At 46.3% G+C, this 20,303-nt stretch overlaps 1 protein-coding gene across 2 annotated transcripts in view; it reads right to left on the bottom strand.

Annotated features, from left to right (window-relative positions):
* ATP6V0A4 (ATPase H+ transporting V0 subunit a4) overlaps window positions 1-20,303 on the bottom strand; it is a 92,306-nt gene that overhangs the window by 23,546 nt on the left and 48,457 nt on the right. For both annotated transcript variants that reach the window (XM_003261397.3, XM_003261398.2), the window contains exons 11-16: window positions 18,367-18,517; window positions 16,615-16,754; window positions 14,346-14,503; window positions 8,492-8,585; window positions 2,733-2,851; window positions 1,498-1,714 (exon numbers count right to left, since the gene is read on the bottom strand). In XM_003261397.3, the coding sequence (XP_003261445.1) occupies window positions 1,498-1,714; window positions 2,733-2,851; window positions 8,492-8,585; window positions 14,346-14,503; window positions 16,615-16,754; window positions 18,367-18,517 (879 nt within the window). The remainder of the gene's footprint in view (window positions 1-1,497; window positions 1,715-2,732; window positions 2,852-8,491; window positions 8,586-14,345; window positions 14,504-16,614; window positions 16,755-18,366; window positions 18,518-20,303) is intronic.

The raw sequence follows: 20,303 nt of genomic DNA on the forward strand, positions 1-20,303 counted from the left end.
CAACCTCTGCACTGAAGGGCAGCTGGCCTTGTGAAACTAGTCACAGGGCTTCATCCAGAGGAATCAGGACCTATAGAAATGGGTCTTTTTTAGTGAAAATCTAGCCTCAGATAATATGATCAGGTTAATCACTGGGAGAGGCCAAGGGGAAAAAGCTACTGTTATTTGTGTTATCAAAGAATAACTCACTGAGTTATTTTTATATCCAGCTCCAATAGGATTTGTATACCTTTTAAAAATAAAATATTGGCCAGGCATGGTGGCTCACACCTGTAATCCCAGCACTTTGGGAGGCTGGGGTGGATGGATTACTTGTGGTCAGGGGTTCAAGACCAGCCTGACCAACATGGTGAAACCCCATCTCTACTAAAAATGCAAAAATTAGCCGGGCCTGGTGGCAGGTGCCTGTAATCCCAGCTACTTGGGAGGCTGAGGCAGGAGAATCACTTAAACCCAGGAGGCGGAGGTCGCAGTGAGCCAAGGTTGTGCCACTGCACTCCAGCCTGGGTGACAGAGTGGGACTCCATCTCCAAAAATAAAAAATAATGATAAACAAATAAAATAGTAAGTTGATAATGAGGCTAAAAGAAATGGAAGAAATCAGAGTGGCAATAAAGTGCAATGGTTGGGATGAACTGTCTCTGGAAGAGGAGCAACAAATGAAAAACAGCAGCTCCCGCAAGCTTCGGAAGCTCACAGAAGAGCATGAGTTTGATTTGTGGTTTTCCAGAAACTGTCTATCCATGTGAATACAGCGCTTTCTCTTCTTGATTCTATTTCAATTATTATTCTTGTTAATTTAGCTAGAGTTCACTCTTTGAATAAAAGATTATTAAATATTAAGGTGCCATATAGAACATTCTACAGTTGCAAGCCTACCAATTTGAAGGGTTATTTTTTTTTCTTTCTTCATAGCCAATGGACAAGACAATCTTCAATCCCTCTGCAATTATCCCTCTCATGTATTACCCCAACAAGAATGGTTGGAGCCACACCATAGCCCTCAGTGCTTGCACCTTCATTTAATAAGACCCTTTTGAAATGTAAAGGATTTAATGCCCTCCACTGGATGCCAAGATGGCTCAGTTTTAGAAATAACTACTCTTTGCAACACTCAAGAGTAGGAGAAAGGCTGGGTGCGGTGGCTCACACCTGTAATCCCAGCATTTTGCGAGGTCAAGGCAGGTGGATCACTTGAGGTCAGGAGTTTGAGAGCAGCCTGGCCAACGTGGTGAAACCCTGTCTCTACTGAAAATACAAAAATTAGCCAGACGTGGTGGCATGCACCTGTAGTCCCAGCTACTCAGGAGGCTGAGGCAGGAAAATCGTTTTAACCCAGGAAGTGGAGGTTGCAGTGAGTCAAGATCGCACCACTGCACTCCAGCCTGGGTGACAGAGCAAGATTCCTTCTCAGAAAAAAAAAAAAAAAAAAGAGTAGGAGAGAAATTTGACATAATCAAGTAAATAAAAGAAGAATAAAAAAAAAAACAGAAATACCTGATGTTTGTAGAGGGGTGCATTGGAAGAGTCACTGTAGTTAAACAGAAACATGTTGATGAAGTGGATGAGGATGCTGGGGGCGTGCTGAGACACATGGACGTCAAAGCAGCACCATTTGAAAATGATCATGAAAACCAGGTATCCAAACAGACACAGGATAAAAATCATCTCAGGGATAAATTGCAGAATGATGTTGATAGTTCTTCTGAAGTATCTGGGGGTGGAAAACACACACATACACAAGACAGAACATCAAGGGAACATTAGGACTTAATTATTCTCTCAAAGCACAAAAGCACAAAATGTTCTATCTTTTTTTTGCACTACTGGTAAATAACGGCGCCCCACACCCCCCGGCAAACAGCAATCCTGTATGGATGCATAGAAAAGAAAATTAAAAGGAAATACTGGAAAGTGCTTTTGCACAAGAGTCAGAGAGAACCACGGTCTAGAAGGAACATCTAAAGCAAAGGTCATGCCCACACAGAGAGGGTGGTGATCTGACCACAGCTTCACATGCAGACCTAGCTCACAGTTGCACATTTAAAGGCAAGAAGATATATAATGGGGACTTGGAAGTTTTTTCCTAAGAATGCTCTAAGATAGGGGTCTGAAAAGTGTGGCCCACAGGCCAATGGAGACTATCATCTGATTCTGTACAGCCTGGAAGTTAAGAATGGTTTCTTTTTTTTTGAGATGGAGTCTTACTCTGTCACCCAGGCTGGAGTGCAGTGATGCAATCTCGGCTCACTGCAACCTCTGCCTCCAGGTCCAAGGGATTCTCCTGCTCCAGCCTCCTAAGTAGCTGGGATTACAGGTGCCCGCCACTATGCCTGGCTAATTTTTGTATTTTTAGTAGAGACGGGGTTTCACCATGTTGGCCAGGCTGGTCTTGAACTCCTGACCTCAGGTGATCCACCCATCAGCCTTCCAAAGTGCTGGGATTACAGGTGTGAGACACCGCACCTGGCCTCCAGTCTTTTTTTGAACCCTCAAATATTTCTCGGGCCAGAGGAGCAATTACCTTGGAGAGACTCTGCTCAGGAGAAACGGAGGTGCTGCCATTTCCAGCCAACCAGCTTGTCTTGGCTTAAGCCCAGATGCCCAAGGAAGTACCCCTCATAGGAAGAAAACTTGCACAGAGAGATGCAGGTCCCAAACCAGTGGCTCTGTCACCATTCATCATCAGTGTGATCAGAGAGAGCAGGCAGAGAGCGCATCAGGAAACTTACATGTGATTGAAAAGGCTGAGGATGACACCGAAAACCATCTGGACAATTCCCAGGATCACTGACATCTTCATTTTATACGAGTTCAGAAATGTGAGTTTGTTTGAAGCCAAGTTCCAAATCTGGATAGGAAATGGGACAAAAAAGCCAAATGAGAGAGTCTTAGAAGTTCTACTGGAGTTGAGGGCTACAGTACAACTTTCCCTGAGCAAACCACTCTGGGACCTGCACTTTCATATTTCAGTCCAGCTCAATGCATACATTTTAGAGTCCAAAAAGGAAAAAAGGATGAAACCCTTTATAAATGCAACTTTAATGACAAAAGTAACAGGATCATTAGTGCTATTATCAAATTGCTGGAAGAAAACAGGGGAGAAAAATCCTACATGAAAAGATAATCGGGGAGGCCGAGGCAGGTGGATCACTTGAGGTCAGGAGTTCGAGACCAGCCTGGTCAACAAGGTGAAACCCTGTCTCTACACCAAAATACAAAAATCAGCTGGGCATGGTGGTGGGTGCCTGTAATCCCAACTACTCAGGAGGCTGAGGCAGGAGAACCGCTTGAATCTGGAAGGTGGAGGTTGCAGTGAGCCGAGATCGCGCCATTGTACTCCAGCCTGGGCAAAAGAGCAAGACTCTGTCTCAAAAAAAAAAAAAAAAAAGAGGAAAGCTAATCTGAGCCATTATGGCAAGATCTCAAATTTGCCTCAGTTTCCTTAATCATGGCCTATAGCTCATTGGCCCGTGAATGTATCCAATCCTTTTTAATAACACCACCTCTTACTCTGAAAGTCTGTAGTGCTTCGGATTACAAAGCATTTCCCCAGGCCCTTCTCAGGAAGCCTTTCCTGTAGCCAATCTTTGAAAGCACGATGAGTAAGGTACAGTCCCTGCCTTCTACATGGCCCGTTTTAAACAGCACTGCCAGGTGGGGATCATGTGCACCCGTCCTGCCCCAAACGATATCGATGATACTGACATGGGGAGAAAGCACACTGGGTGGTCGTGTAGGGGCAGGTGGGTGGAGGGGTTAGTTAGGGTCTCACGCTGGGCTAAGGACCAGAGTCACTAATATTCATCTTCCCCATTTAAATCTCGGCAGCCCCGTGGTCTCCACTCCCACTCTGTGGAAAGGATTCCAAGTCCTTGCTCCTTCCCCTGTCCCCACCTGTACTTGAGGTACATCCCAAATTGTTTTCAGGTTTGCTCTGGGACATGTCAAAGGTGACAAGGGCACAATGGCTTTCTCACCTTTTCTGCTAAATGACTTCCTCCTCCAAACTTCTTTGCTTCTGTTAAGGGGCCAACATCCAACCAGACACAACCTCAAACACAATCATCTCGCTCCCTCCATCACACACACACGTGCTCACACAGTCAGGTGCTAATTTGCACTGATCCTTCCTTTGCAATGTCCTGAGCCACGCGAGAGGGGCACCCACTGAGGAGGCAGCTGCTGGGAAGTGGGGAGAAGGGACTCCAATAACAGGTGCCCAGACCCCAGAGATGCCTCCTCTGCCCTCATATGGGCCTTGGCATCTAAGTGGCACCAGGCCTGCCCCAGCCCTCGGCATTCCCCTTGCCCGCCTGGTTGGACAGTTCCCACAGGCACACTCAATGCAGTGAGGGCAGGTCTGCTAGTACACTTTAGACCCAGCCAAATCTGACACATTAAAAATGTTGGCCAGGTGCAGTGGCTCACGCTTGTAATCCTACCACTTTGGGAGGCTAAGATGGCAAGATCCCTTGAGGTCAGGAGTTTAAGACCAGCCTGGTAACAAAGTGAGACCCTGTCTCTACAAAAACTTTTTTAAAAAATTAGCATGGCATGGTGGCTCATGCCTGTAATCCGAGCTACTCGGGAGGCTGAGGCAGAAGAATCACTTGAACCCAGGAGGCGGAGGTTGCGGCGAGCCAAGATCGCACCATTGCACTCCAGCCTCGGCAACAAAAGTGAAACTCCATCTCAAAACAAACAAACAAACAAACAAACAAAAATTAGCCCAGCATGGCATGGCGCGTGCCTATAGTCCCAGCTGCTTGGAAGGCTGAAGCAGGGAGATTGAACCCAGGAGGTCGAGGCTGCAGTGAGCCATGATCATGCCACTACATTACAGCCTGGGCAAGAGAGCAAGACCCTGTCTCTAAATAAATTAATAAATAAAAAGAAAATTTTAAAATGTTAATAGTTAAGTACCAAGCACATACTAAGCAATTTAGATGTGTCTATCTCATTTAGTTCTACTGAAAACTCTATGAGATATAGTTATGCTCATTTTACAGATAAGGTGATTTATCATAACCTCAGGAAGATTAAGTTACTTACATACCTAGGAAGAAATAACATAAGAGGAACTAATATTCAAGGAGCATTTACCACGTTTGTGCATCAGACTCTGTTCTGGCGATTTTACATGTAAACATAATTTCATTTGCTGAGCAACCCTAGGAGTTAGGGCTGGTGTTTATTTTTATTTTTATTTTTATTTTTTTGAGACACAGACTCGCTCTGTTGCTCAGGCTGGAGTGCAATCTCAGCTCACTGCAACCTCTGTGTCCCGGGTTCAAGCAGTTCTCCTGCCTCAGCCTCCCAAGTAGCTGGGATTACAGGCACCCACCACTATGCCCAGCTAATTTTGTATTTTTAGTAGAGATGGGGTTTCACCATGTTGGCCAGGCTGGTGTCAAACTCCTGACCTCAAATGATCCACACGCCTTGGCCTCCCAAAGTGCTGGGATTACAGGTGTGAGCCATCGCGCCCGGCCTAGGGCTGTTATTATATGCATTTTATAGGCGAAGAAACAGACATAGAGATGTTAACGTGCTCAAACTCACAGAGCAAGTAAATAGAAAAGCAAAGATTTAAACACAGGCAGTCTGATTCCTGCGTTACGAGCCCAGGCTGTGATGAAGACCAAATATTTTGTGATTTGATTCACAAACAGATGTCAAACGCAGTCAGTAAATGCACTGTAGAAATTTGTGTTATGTAAAAAGTAAGCCCTTATTTATATATATGTATATATGATACAAACTAACACAGGCACAGACACTGATATGGTTTGGTTGTGTCCCACCCAAATTTCATCTTGAATTGTACTCCCATAATTCCCACGTGCTGTGGGAGGAAGCTGGTGAGAGATCATTGAATCATGGGGGTGGTTTCCTCCATACTGTTCTCGTGGGAGTGCGTAAGTCTCATGAGATCTGATGGTTTTATAAGGGGAAACCCCTTTCACTTGGCTCTCATTCTCTCTCTTGCCTGCCACCATATAAGATGTGCCTTTCACCTTCCACCATGATTGTGTGGCCTCCCCACACGATCTTTTTCTTTATAAATTACCCAGTCTCAGGGATGTCTTTATCACCAGCATGAAAATGGACTAATAGAGACATGTTCTGTTAAAGTGGTTATCTCTGAGGAACAGGACTGCAGGAACTGGAGAGGCAGGAAAAGCAACTCCTGCTTTTCTTTTTTTTTGAGAAGAGTCTCTCTGTATCACCCAAGCTGGAGTGCAGTGGTGTGATCTCAGCTTACTGCAACCTCTGCTTCCCAGATTCAAGTACTTTTCCTGCCTCAGCCTCCTGAGTAGCTGGGATCACAGGCATATGCTACCATGCCCGGCTAATTTTGGTATTTTTACTTTTTTTTTTTTTTTTTTTTTTTGAGATGGGCTCTCACTCTGGTTGCCTAGGCTGGAGTGCAGTGGCATGATCTCAGCTCACTGCAACCTCCACCTCCCAGGTTAAAGCAACTCCCCTGCCTCAGCCTCCCAAGTAGCTGGGACTACTGGCGTGTGCCACCATGCCCAGCTAATTTCTGTATTTTTAGTGGAGACGAGGTTTCACCATGTTGGCCAGGCTGGTCTCGAACTCCTGACCTCAAGTGATCCACCCGCCTCAACCTCCCAAAGTGCTGGAATTACAGGCATGAGCCACCACACCTGGCCAACTCCTGCTTTTCTTTATATAATATTTTGTGTGGTATAGATTTTTAAAAATCATATATATGTATTATTTTAGGATAGAAAGACCAGAAATTTTCAAAATTCTAAATGTTACTGGGAACAGATTTCATTATTTTCAATATCCCACATTCTCTTTCACCCTGACATATTTTCTTTCTTTTCTAACTTGTGGGCAGATGACAAAATTGCATCAGAGTAGAAACTCAGGATCACTCAGTTCTGCAATGTGAAATACTGTAGCTCCACTCTGTCTCAGGAGCAGAAATGGACAGGCAGGATTTGCTGATGAATTAACTGTAGGCTGTGGAGGGGAGAGACGAGACCATCAGAGCAATGAGATTCCAAACAAAGGAAGATCAACCAGACCCTAAGATCATCCCCATCTAGATTCCTTCTCCACCTGCTTACTAAACATGAAATTCCTTTGACCAAAGACAACGTCTTGCAGGCCACAAAAATTCAAATTAGTTTTTAGCACTTTGCAACTTACAAACCAGCCTTCAAGGACTTTACCACTTTTGATAAAACTTAGAATGCAAGTGTCCCTGTGTGGCAAGTATAAACAAATCCTGGGCAAAAGGTATGTTTTTATAAGGGCAGGGAGGCGGGCGATAGCGGGATGACCCAGGAAAACTTAAGAGGAGGTGACCTGTGAGATGGGAGAGACTGGAGAATCAATTTTATGGCTAGTACTATTTACTCCTAGTTGTCAGCGACGAAAACGGAGGTCTCAGGTTCTCTCCCATAAAGAAAGAGCTTAGAAGCAAACACGCACAGCATTTGCCAGGTTCGGTTTTAGACTACTCACGCTCATTTGGAGCACAAGGCCGCCACCTGGTGGCAGCATGCACTGGGCCAATAGAAATAAACGGCTTTACATGAACGGGCATGTGTTATATCTCCTCAAAACCCCTTTATATCTACAGGCTGCGAGGAAGTATCGTTTTGCTTAGCTCAAATCTAGCTGACTGAGATAGATATAACAAACAAATAAAATGAAGCAAATACCTTTTTTAAAAAGCATCAATTCTATGCAGTAAAACAAAGCAAACATAAAAGCAAATCCACACTTTTTTAGAAAAAAGGGAAATGTTTCCCATTGCAAGAAAATACAAAGCAGGGAACTTAAACTTGATTAGGATGCTAAATAGCTTATGGAATATGCATACTCCCCAGGAAACCAAGTGCCTTTTATTTTATTTTATTTTATTTTATTTTATTTTATTTTTTTTTTTTTGAGACGGAGTCTTGCTCTGTCCCCCAGGCTGGAGTGCAGTGGCGCAATCTCGGCTCACTGCAAGCTCCGCCTCCCGGGGTTCACGCCATTCTCCTGCCTCAGCCTCCCGAGTAGCTGGGACTACAGGCGCCCGCCAACACGCCCGGCTAATTTTTTGTATTTTTAGTAGAGACGAGGTTTCACCGTGTTAGCCAGGATGGTCTCGATCTCCTGACCTCGTGATCCACCCGCCTCGGCCTCCCAAAGTGCTGGGATTACAGGCTTGAGCCACCGCGCCCGGCCTCCAAGTGCCTTTTAAAGAAGCAATCATTAACTACCAGGGATATGACTGATGGAGAAAGAGGTAGATGCTTGGGGAACTGTATGGAAAATGGGGCTGGGTAGAAGGTGTAGATAGAACATTTACTTGACTCTGGCTCTGTGTGTCACAAAAACGTCAGCAGAAGTTATTTTATCTGAACACAAGTTTGTTGATTTGACAGGCTTTGTTGGCCTTTTCCTCTCCTCCACAAGACAGTTCACATAATAAATATTTAACCCAAGAAGACATTATTACCGGATCAATCCCAAATGGGTATGGATTTCCAAAATACACTCCTGGTATGGCTGGGTCCAGCTGCAGATATGGATTTTCCTCCATTACATGAGTACTTTAGAGGGAGAAAGGGAGAAAAACAAACAATGATCAACCGGGGCAGACAAAATACTATAGTACCACCAGTCATGAACTTGCCCATCAAAGCCCAACTACTGGTGCAATTCATCACTTTGGTTGATTCAATATCTACTACACATCAAGTATTGTCCTAAACTCTGAGGCTACAATCTGAGTTTCCAAAGAGATCTCAGCCTGATGTGCTATAGTAAAGAAAATCAGGGCCAGGAACCGTGGCTTACATTCATAATCCCAGCACTTTGGGAGCCTGAGGTGGGAGGATCCCTTAAGCCTAGGAGTTTGAGACCAGCTGGTTGTGGTGGCACATGCCTTTAGTTCCAGCTACTTGGGAGGCTGAGGCAGGAGGACTGCCTTGAGCCTGGGAGGTCAAGGCTGCAGTAAGCCATGATTGTACCACTGCACTCCAGCCTGGGCAACAGAGTGAGGCTCTGTTGATAGGAAAAAAAAGGGGAGAAGGGGGAGAGGGGACAGAAGGGGAAAGGGAAAGGGAAGGAAAGGAAGGGAAATCAGGATTTGTACCACATCAGAAATGAGGTAGAAGGCAGGGATGCTGGGAGCACACAGGAAAGAAACTCCAGTCCAGGGATAGGCTTGGGAAGTCTCCCGAGGGAACACTGGGGCTGCTTCTGAAGGATGGATTGTTTTTTACATATACACCTCAACTGCTATGGGACTTAACTCTAAAACCATGTAGCCCATTGTATGTCTTTAAATCTGTGTCCCCTTTTCACCCAGAAGAATGGATGTCAATGGGAAGAAATTTCTTTTTTTTTTCTTTTTTTTTTTTGAGACGGCGTTTCATTCTTGTTGCCCAGGCTGGAGTGCAATGGCACGATCTTGGCTTACTGCAACCTCCGCCCCCCCCGCCCCCCAGGTTCAAGCAATTCTCCTGCCTCAGCCTCCCGAGTAGCTGGGATTACAGGCATGCAGCACCATGCCCAACTAATTTTTGTATTTTTAGTAGAGATGGGGTTTCACCATGTTGGTCAGGCTGGTCTTGAACTCCTGACCTCAAGTGATCCGCCTGCCTTGGCCTCCCAACATGCTGGGATTTGGTGTGAGCCACAATGCCCGGCCCAGAAATTTCTTACTGTCTGTCTCTGCAAGCCTTAAGGGGATGAGAATGTTGAGTTAATTTTTTTTGAGAACCTGCATCTGTGGAAGGGCCCAAGGAATGAGCATTTGCAATGATGAGGAACAGGCCTGGTGTGGTGGCTCACGCTTATAATCCCAGCACTTTGGGATGCTGAGGTGAGTGAATCACTTGAGATCAGGAGTTCAAGACCAGCCTGGCCAACATGGCGAAACCCTGTCTCTACTAAAAATACAAAAATTAGCTGGGCACAGTGGCACATGCCTGTAGTCCCATCTACTCGGGAGGCTGTGGCAGGAGAATTACTTGAAACCAGGAGGCAGAGGTTGCAGTGAACCAAGATTGCACCTCTGCACTCCAGCCTGGGCAACGGAGCAAGACTCCATCTACAAAAAATAAAATAAACAAAATTAAATTAAATTTTAAAATAATGAAATGATGAAGAACAGACAGCAGACAGTCTTGACAGACTGCCCAGAAATACACTCCCTCCCTTCTGCAGTGAGGTGCTGGGGGCCTTAGGTAGCAGCTGAGGGAATCGAGAAGCCTGGCCTACTGTCCTGGCCCTCAATATGCAGTGGCAGCAGCTGACCGTGACTCACTCGCCCAGACGTGACCCCCATCCTAATGGCATGACTCAGTGCAAATGGCTGGATTTCCATAGCAGAGAAGTGTCTGTGTGTTCATAAAGGGAAAAGTCACCCCTGACAGGAAGGAACTGGCCTGGCACCCATAGCTAATCCATCGTGTCTCCTGCTGAGCATAAACAACTTCACAGAACAGCAAAATCAGGCAAGGCCACCTGGTGACTACGATAGAGCGAGAAAAAACAAGATCATTCCACAATCATACCTCGATACAGGCAAAAAGAAGGACATGGTCCAAACCACAAAAATGACCCAACATCCCCATATCCTAACAAAGGCTAAATCCCCTAAGCCCTTTCTAATACCCTCTTAATAGAGATGGTTTTCCCAATGATGCACCATTTCCCTTGTTGAGTCAATACGCCCAACTCCAGTCACTACAGGAATGTTTTCAGTGGTCTTTCAACCATCAAGGAAGCAGGTCCTGGCCGGGCGCGGTGGCTCACGCCTGTAATCCCAGCACTTTGGGAGGCCAAGGCGGGCGGATCACGAGGTCAGGAGATCGAGACCATCCTGGCTAACACGGTGAAACCCCGTCTCTACTAAAAATACAAAAAAATTAGCCGGGCGTGGTGGTGGGCGCCTGTGGTCCCAGCTACTCAGGAGGCTGAGGCAGGAGAATGGCATGAACCCGGGAGGCGGAGCTTGCAGTGAGCTGAGATTGTGCCAATGCACTCCAGCCTGGGTGACAGAGCGAAACTCTCTCAAAAAAAAAAAAAAAAAGGAAGCAGGTCCAAGACCCAGGTCATAGCTGGCGACCAAAATCAGCTCACTGTGTACTTCAGCTGTCGTTTTCTTCTGCCACAGTGATAATGAGGTTCTGCCTTATACTCCTGACCCTTCACATATGGCTGAGCATTGCTCCAATTCAAGACCAAAGAGTCTTGAATTGGGGAAGAAGACATTTGCAGGTGCATAAGAGAACAGCATTCATACCCATGTCTGCAGAGTGGTAACAAGACAGCTAACTCGGGCCTTTCACAATCATACTCCATGGGAAATGGAATTTCATGTTGGTAGTCTGGTGAAACTATGCAGATTGAACAAGTTTCAAAACTCATCTCAGCCGGGCATGGTGGCTCATGCCTATAATCCCATCACTTTGGGAGGCCGAGGCAGGTGGATCACCTGAGGTCAGGAGTTCAAGACCAGCCTGGCCAACATGGTGAAACCTCGTCTCTACTGAAAATATAAAAAGTCATTGGGCGTGGTGGTGCATGCCTGTAATCCCAGCTACTTGGGAGGCTGAGGCAGGAGAATCGCTAGAACCCGGGAGGCAGAAGTTGCAGTGAGCCAAAACCGCACCATTGCACTCCAGCTTGGGCCACAGAACGAGACTCCACCTCAAAATAAAAAATAAAACTCATCTCGATACTTATGAGTTTAAATCTAAAGAGCAGAACTAAGTGTATAAATGAATGTGTTTGTTTGTTCGTTTGAGACGGGGTCTTGCTCTATTGCCAAGGCTTGGGTGCAACAGTGCCATCACAGCTCATTGCAGCCTCAACCTCCCAGGCTCAAATGATCTTCCTGTCTCAGTCTCCCAAGTAGCTGAAACCACAGGCACATGCCACTGCCCAGCTAATTTTTTTTTTTCATTTTATGTAGAGACAGGGTCTCCCTATATTGCCCAGGCTGGTCTTGAACTCCTGGGCTCAAGCAATCCTCCCACTTTGGCCTCCCAAAGTTCTGGGATCACAGGTGTGAGCCACCGTGCTCAACCTAATTTGTTTTTAAATTTATGAAAGTTTTGTTCTTTTGGGCATCTCTTTAGAATACTAATTGCAAAGCAAAAAAAAAAAAAAATGACAGATATAGCTGTCTGTATGTCATTCTGGAAAACGTTTTATCCTTCATTTTTCTATATTTTTATTTTTCTATATTTAAGGTGGGGAATCCCATCTCTGCTTCAGGGAACTTAGGCCTAGGAGAGAAACAAGAAGGAACTGCATTAGAGTCTCCCTGCCCCCCAGTAAAGATTTCTACAGTCTCCTGGAGGCTCTCTGTGCCAACATCAAGCCCCTTGAACACCCTCAGGAAAGCTTTGTCAAAAGAAACCCAGGATTGGGCCAGGCATGTGGCTCACTCCTGTAATCCTAGCACTTTGGGAGGCCGAGGCAGGTGGATCACGAGGTCAGGAGATCGAGACCATCCTGACCAACATGGTGAAACCTCACTTCTACTAAAAATACAAAAATTAGCTGTGCATGGTGGCGTGTGCCTGCAGTCTCAGCTACTCAGGAGGCTGAGGCAGGAGAATCGCTTGAACCTGGGAGGTGGAGGTTGCAGTGAGCTGAGATTGCGCCACTGTATTCCAGCCTGGGTGACAGAGCAAGACTCCATCTCAAAAAAAAAAAAAAAGAAAGAAACCCAGGATTGAATCTTTTCTAACTGAAAAACTTAGATGAAATTGATTATTCATTCTGTCCCCCATTTATGATGTTCACCACAGAGTTTGGTGAGCCAGTAAGACCTGTGAAGTCCCTTCCTTGGGAGAGGAAGAATGGGAAAAGAGATTGAGAACATGTTTACTTATCTCAGCCTTCACTTTGGTCCTCTTTTCTCATTTGTTCAAAGGGAAGTTCCACAATGAGACAGGGAAATCTTAAGCTGACCCAAAGGAGCTGGGCAGAGACAGATGTTAGGAAATGTCACCATTGATATGTAGGTTTTACAAATTAGCCCTCAAGCTACTTTGGGAATCTCAGGTACGTGATGCACGTAGCCTAAGATCACCCCCAAAATCACAAGGCTGTTGCGATTTCTATTTGTTGACTTCACAGTCCCCTATCCTCCAGAGTCCCCTGTTCTCCCCCAGTTCATTAAATTGACCTACCTCTCAAACTCTAAAATCTTTCTCCCCATAAAAGTCTCCATTCCTAAAAGGTTGTGGTTCCATTCTGAAGACTGCTTGTCTGATTAGCTGCATAAAATCAATGTGGAATGCATAGGGGAAGGGTGGACTGTGGGGATTTGGAGAGCTTCCAGGTCTCTCTATTCTACAGTCCCTACATATCCTTACCAGGTGTCCCCTGCCCCCAACTCTGTCAGCCACAGGACAAATACAGGGAGACAGCATTGCAAAAACAACCCTTTCCTCATTTGCTTTTTTTTTTTTTTCAGATGGAGTCTTGCTCTGTTGCCCAGGCTGGAGTGCAATGGTGTGATCTCGGCTCACTGCAACCTCCACCTCCTGGATTCAAGCAATTCTCGTGCCTTGGCCTCCCGAGTAGCTGGGATTACAGGCATGTGCCACCATGCCCAGCTAATTTTTGTATTTTTAGTAGAGACGGGGTTTCACCATGTTGGCCAGGCTGGTCTCGAACTCCTGACCTCAAGTGATCCTCCCGCCTCAGCCTCCCGAAGTGTTGAGATTACAGGCGTGAGCCACCATGCCCAGCCTCTCATTTGCCTTTAAGACAGCATCTTGCTGTGTTGCCCAGGCTGGAGAACAATGGTGTGATTGTAGCTCATGCAGCCTTGACCTCCTTGGCCCAAGCCATCCTCCTGCCTCAGCCTCCCAAGTAGCTAGGACTAAAGGTGTGCCAACACACTTGGCTAATTATTTTTTCTTTTTCTTTTTTTTGGAGATGGAGTCTCACTCTGTCACCCAGGCTGGAGTGCAGTGGCGCAATCTCGGCTCACTGCAACCTCCGCCTCCCAGGCTCAAGCAATTCTCCTGCCTCAGCCTCCCGAGTAGGTGAGATTCCAGGCACCTGCCACCACACCTGGCTAATTTTTGTATTTTTAGTGGAGACCAAGTTTCACCACGTCAGCCAGGCTGGTCTGGAACTCCTGACCTCAGGTGATCCGCCCGCCTCAGCCTCCTAGAGCACTGGGATTACAGGCATGAGCCACCGTGCCTGGCCTATTTGTTTTGAATTTTCAAGTGCACCTCTGAGTAGAGCTAGGTGTAGACTCCTCCAGCCACGAAAACAGTCACTGAGGCCACCTGGATGGCCAGTGACTGCAACATCTCTGTCTGTCAACTCACTTCCATGTGCCGTTTCTGAACATGGGTTGGACACTCCAAGAAGAGCCAAAGATGTTCAAGGACTTGGAGAAGCAGTCATTGTAGATCAAACCCGTGTAGATGGAGAAGATGCCCATAAGTAGGATCAGATAGCGCCCGTGGAAGAAGGTGTTCCAAATCTGGCCTCAGAGAGACAGAGAGGATGATTGTCAGTGGGCTCTGAAGAAGACCCCGGAGGGAAGTGTTCTACAGGATATCTCCAGCATCACTGGTGCAGGCACCCTTGTGGGGGCCACATGACCACGGCAGACATCAATCATCCAGACAGGAAGAGCACACGCATCAAGGTTTTTGGAACATACAGGTGCACCAAAAAGTCCTAGGCTGGTATTTGTTATCGTGAAACGAAAACCATATAGGCAAAAATTAGCCAAGCGTGGTGGTGCATGCCTGTAATCCCAGCTACTTGGGAGGCTGAGGCAGGAGAATCACTTGAACCTCGGAGGTGGAGGCTGCAGTGAGCCAAGATTACACCACTGCACTCCAGCCAGGATGACAGAGCAAGACTCTGTCTCAAAAAAAAAAAAGGCCGGGTGTGGTGGCTCACACCTGTAATCCCAACACTTTGGGAGGCCAAGGTGGGCAGATCACCTGAGGTCAGGAGTTCGAGACCAGCCTGACCAACGTGGTGAAACCCCATCTGTATTAAAAATTAGCCAGATGTGGTGGCATGCACGTTAGCCCCAGTTACTCAGGAGGCTGAAGCAGGAGAATCACTTGAACCTGGGAGGCAGAGGTTGCAGTGAGCTGAGATTGCCCCACTGCACTCCAGCCTGGTGACAGAGCAAGACTCTGTCTCAAAAAAAAAAAAAAAATATATATATATATATATAATATATATAATATTATATATATATATGCATGCCTCAGATTCTTCCATTGCACCTGCATTAGAAAATAAACTGAAGTGCAAGCAAGGCCTCATCTGCTTAGGAAGGGGCTTGAAAGCAGGTGGCTGTTGTCTCAGGTGCTTCCAGGAAATAAGCACTCCCATGGCCACTACATTTATGACAAGTCAAATATATACTCATTTTGCATCTTGTCATTGTAAAGTTGAGTCCCTGTCTGACTATGTCTGCTGAGAAGAATAAAGTGCTTTCTCATAATACTGAATAATGTGTGTCAATCATTCCAAGAAGTGCTGATGTGTAACTCTGATACTCAAAATGTTTACCACACAAAATTACATCTTTAAGCTTGGCGTGGAAAACTATGTTGGTCACAGGTTGATATTCTGCCCAGTAACCTCGACATCACTGACCCAGCTGTAATTAATTCAACCTGTAATAAAACACTGCAGATATCCTTTTTTTTTTTTTTTTTTTTAAGATGGAGTCCCTCTCTGTCACCCAGGCTAGAGTAAAGCGGTGTGATCTCGGCTCACTGCAACCTCCACCTCCCGGGTTCAAGCAATTATTCAGCCTCAGCATCCCGAGTAGCTGGGACTGCAGGTGCCCACCACCATGCCTGGCTAATTTTTGTATTTTTAGTAGAGACGGGGTTTCACCATGTTGGCCACGTTGGCCTCGAACCCCTGATCTCAAATGACCCACCCACCACGGCCTCCCAAAGTGGTGGGATTACAGGTATGAACCACTGCACCTGGCCAGCCGATAAACTTGGAACCAATGCACCCTCTTGAGTTGTCTCAGCCTTCACAGCACTCTGCGAAGGTGGAGAAACTTAAGAGTGGGGAAACGATGTTCAGGGTTTCTCAGTGTTCAGAAGAACATGGGTCCCAGGCTGCTTCTGCCATGAACAAATACTCATGATATTTTAAGTAAAAACACTACAAATAGTATGATTACTTGATGCCAATTTTTGAAAAATTGGTGGATAAGCACAAACAAAGTGGAAAGATATCCAAAAGCATTCATGGTGATTTTTCTCTAGGTCATTAGATGGTTGCATTTTTCTAATTTTTACAATGATTATGTATTGCTTTCATAATCAGGGAAAAAAATCAGAGTTAGAAAAAAATATATAATGAAAAAGAAAAATCGATGCCTTATCAAGTCATGAACAAAAACCCAAAAATGTTGAAAGGAACGGCACCAAACCATCCAAAGGAATTACCTTTGGCCAGAAGTTTTAGGTTAATTTTGGCTCTTTTTTACTTTCCTTCTCTCCCTTATTTTTCATAAAAACGTGTTATTTCTATGGTGAAAACCACATACAGATTTTCATATTCTGAAAATGAATGGGGGCAAGACGGTCAATGGACACTCACCTCATTGTCTGTCTTCTGGGAGAGCAAGCGTCTCTCATTCAGAATCATCCAAAGCGCGGCCAGGAGCATCACGGTTCCGTGACCACAGTCTCCAAACATCACAGCGAACAGGAAGGGGAAAGTGATGATGGTGTAGGGGGCTGTGGAGGGGAGACACACAACGCCTGAGGCCTCAGCACAGCCTCGGGGTCCCCACCTCAGATTCCCTGCCACAGCTCCACGATTTGCATGTGGGTTTCCTCAAGTCTTTCTGGATGTCTCTTCTCGCCATCCCTACCCTGACACATGCTTAGCTGCAACATAAATGAGTGCATCTGTTTCTAGGCATTCTTTTGTTCAATGTTTTTTGAAAGAGGGTCTCGCTCCGTCACCCAGGCTGGAGTGCAGTGGCACAATCATGGCTCACTGCAACCTCCACCTCCTGGGCTCAAGTGATCCTCCCACCTCAGCCTCTTGAGTAGCTGGTACTACAGATGTGTGCCACCATGCCTAACTAATTTTAAAAATTTTCTATAGAGATGTGGTCTCGCTATATTGCCCAGGCTGGTCTCGAACTTCTGGTTTCAAGCAATCCTCCCACCTCGGCCTCCCAAAGTGTTGGGATTATGGGCATGAGCCACTGCGCCCAGCCTATGAGTAGGCATTCTTATTCCTCACTTTACAGATGTGCTGAGGCTTAGAGAAGCTAAATGACTCGTCAAAAATCACAAAGTCAAAAAAAAAAAAAAATAGAAAAAAATCACAAAGTTTGATGGAACACAAGATCAGCTTTCTCTCTCTAGGTGCTTTCTATACTGTTCTCCACACCCATCTTTTGTCTGTTTCTCCACCATTCACATGCACCACACACCACCAGCAGTTTGCTCACAGGGACCCTCAACCCAGGAGGCCCCTGCATTACAGGCCACAAATTCGACTGGGCCTCAGGCTGGAGAAGAACAATCACCATGCATTGCTTGGATAAAGGGTATCTGGTCTATCCTTTCATTTTATTTTATTTTATCTATTTTTTGAGACAGGATCTTGCTTTGTCACCAAGGCTGGAGTGCAGTGGCGCAGTCTGAGCTCACTGCAATCTCTGCCTCCTGGATTCAAGCGATTCTCCTGCCTCAGCCTCCTGAGTAGCTGGGATTATAGGTGCCTGCCACCATGCCCTGCTAATTTTTGTATTTTTAGTAGAAACAGCATTTTGCCATGTTGGTCAGGCTGGTCTCGAACTCCTGACCTCAAGCGATCCACCTCCTTCGCCTCCCAAAGTGCTGGGATTACAGGCATGAGCCGCCGAACCCAGCCTACACCTTTATTTTATTAACCAAGCTAGCAAGATTCCACAGCTTAGGACACCAAGAATCGAGTCTTCTAAGTTCTGTGTACTGGTGTCTTTCCCACACAATAACTACAGGATTTGTGAAGATGCCAAGATATGGCCCTCATTGTATTGGTGAAGGAAATGAACACCGACTTCACTGCCTGATGAGGTTGCAGTTTAAGGGTGCACAGGTGAAGACAAAGAACAACTCTTTCATCAATCGGCATTTATAGATGACACCACGGGGTATTAGGAAACCAAGAACGATTTTAAGAATCCTACTTGCCCCCACTATCCTACTTCTTCCTCTGATTCCCACAGCTACTACCCTAGCCCCAAGCCTCACAGTTTTAACAAGTTCACCTCCTCGGTCACCTCAGGGGTCCATCTTACCCAGTGTTCACTTTCAAGCTGCCCAGTTGTGCAGTTCATCGGATATTTACCTGGGTTTATCTCCCGGTAGCTGCCGACACCATAGGCATCGACAATATTCTGGAAGCCAGCTGTGAATTTATTGGTCCTGTTAAATGTGGGAGGGGCTGTTTTAGATTGCACTGTGGTCATGATGGGGGCCATGGAGGAGCCACTTAGTTCCTGGGGAAAAAAAAAAAAGTGACAAAGATGTAAGGAGAAGAGTCTTGGGCTGGGTGTCAGCACAAGGGTCACAGTCCCAGCTCCTGCGAGCCCTCACTGAGCAAACTTGGGGCAATCTCTTGATCTCTCTGAGACTCACGACCTCATGTGTAGAGAGTTAATACCTTCCCAATACTTATCCAATTCATCTCACGGGAAGGCTGTCAAGAGAACTGAGTCCCTCTAGAGTCTCTGACAATCTCCCGTCTCCTACTGCTGTAAATGCAAATGTTATGACTCCTGGCCTTCTGTGCTTCCCTCCTCTCTGCTTTCTCAATTCATCCCCCTCTTCCAAATGGCCCTGACCCTTCCCCAATTTTTTCCTAATTGCCTGCTTAGACTTTCAAACTCCAGTGTGTCACCAACACCACAAAATCCAGGAGCCTAATCCTGAATTCATCAACTTGCTGCAAAGCCAGGTCCCCTCCACAAACTCCCTGCCCCTTCAGCAGAGCCTCCATTCTCCCAGATTCCTAGAATCTTGGAATCATGGATTTGTCCCTTCTCTGGTTTCAGTCAGTCGATCACCCACCAAAGCTTGCTAATTCTCCCTTCGGAATCCTTCCTCCGATTCCCACAGCTATCACCCTAGCTCCAAGCCTCAGCATCTCTGCCAGCCTCTGCCCTCTCCGTTTATCTAACACCCAGATTGCTCAAGAACTCTTTTAATAAAACAAACAAAAAGCACTATTTTACTCATGTTACTCTCCTGCTTTAAAATCTTCAAAGGCTGCCTATCGCCTAAAGAATGAAATCAAAACTCTTTAGCCTTGTGATCAAGACTACTTAATAATATGCCTTAATCCTCCATTCACACCTTCACCCCTCCCCATACTTCCCCATGGAAACTGGCCATGTCTACACTAGCCACCTCTCTTCTCCACTTGCTCAAGTCTTTTTTGTTTTTCTTTTTTTTCTTCCTGAGACAGGAAGTCTCAGGTTGGAGTGCAGTAACATGATCATAGCTCACTACAGCCTCAAACTTCTGGGCTCAAGTGATCCTCCCACCTCAGCCTCCTGAGTAGCTGGGACTACAGCCATACAATGCTATGTTGCACAGTCTGGTCTTGAACTCCTAGGCTCAAATGATCCTCCCACCTCAGCCTCCCAAAGTGCTGGTATTACAGGCGTGAACCACTGCATCCATTCTACCTACTCGAGTCTTAACAATTCCAAGTGCTCCCTGTCCAGGAACCGTACAGCCACCGCACACCCAACAGCACTTGCCACCTGCACACCCAGTGGGATCTGACACCAGCTGGACGAGTGCTCATGGTCCCAGCTTCAATCCTCCTCTGCCTTCAGGAGGCCCCACCTCCCTTCACCTGCTCCCCGGCCAGCCTCCCACCGATCCGCGCATGCATCATTTCCTCCAGGACGCACCCCCGCCCTGCTCAGCCTGGTTGAAATGCTTTTTAAGTGCCCCATTCAGGTGGTTTTTGGACCATGATGTGGGGACATCGAGTGTATGAGGAACAGTTTCTGTATTCAAACCCTGCCTCCTGGCTATAGGACCGTGGTCAGGTTACTTCTACTTTCTGTGCCTCCATTTCTTTATCTGTACGAAGGGGATAAAGAAAGCTCCCACGTCCTAATCGATTCCTACTGCAAGGCCTTTACCTTCAGATCCCTCCGCCTGAAAACCCTTCCTCCCGCCCCCAATCTTCCCATGCTATCAATGCCGCCTGCTCAGAGAGGGTTTCTTCAGATACCACGAGATCTGCCGTCACCAGATATGCCACCCAGC

This window comes from Nomascus leucogenys, chromosome 13 (genome assembly GCF_006542625.1).
Source record: "Nomascus leucogenys isolate Asia chromosome 13, Asia_NLE_v1, whole genome shotgun sequence".
In the NCBI taxonomy this organism is placed as follows: Eukaryota; Metazoa; Chordata; class Mammalia; order Primates; family Hylobatidae; genus Nomascus; species Nomascus leucogenys.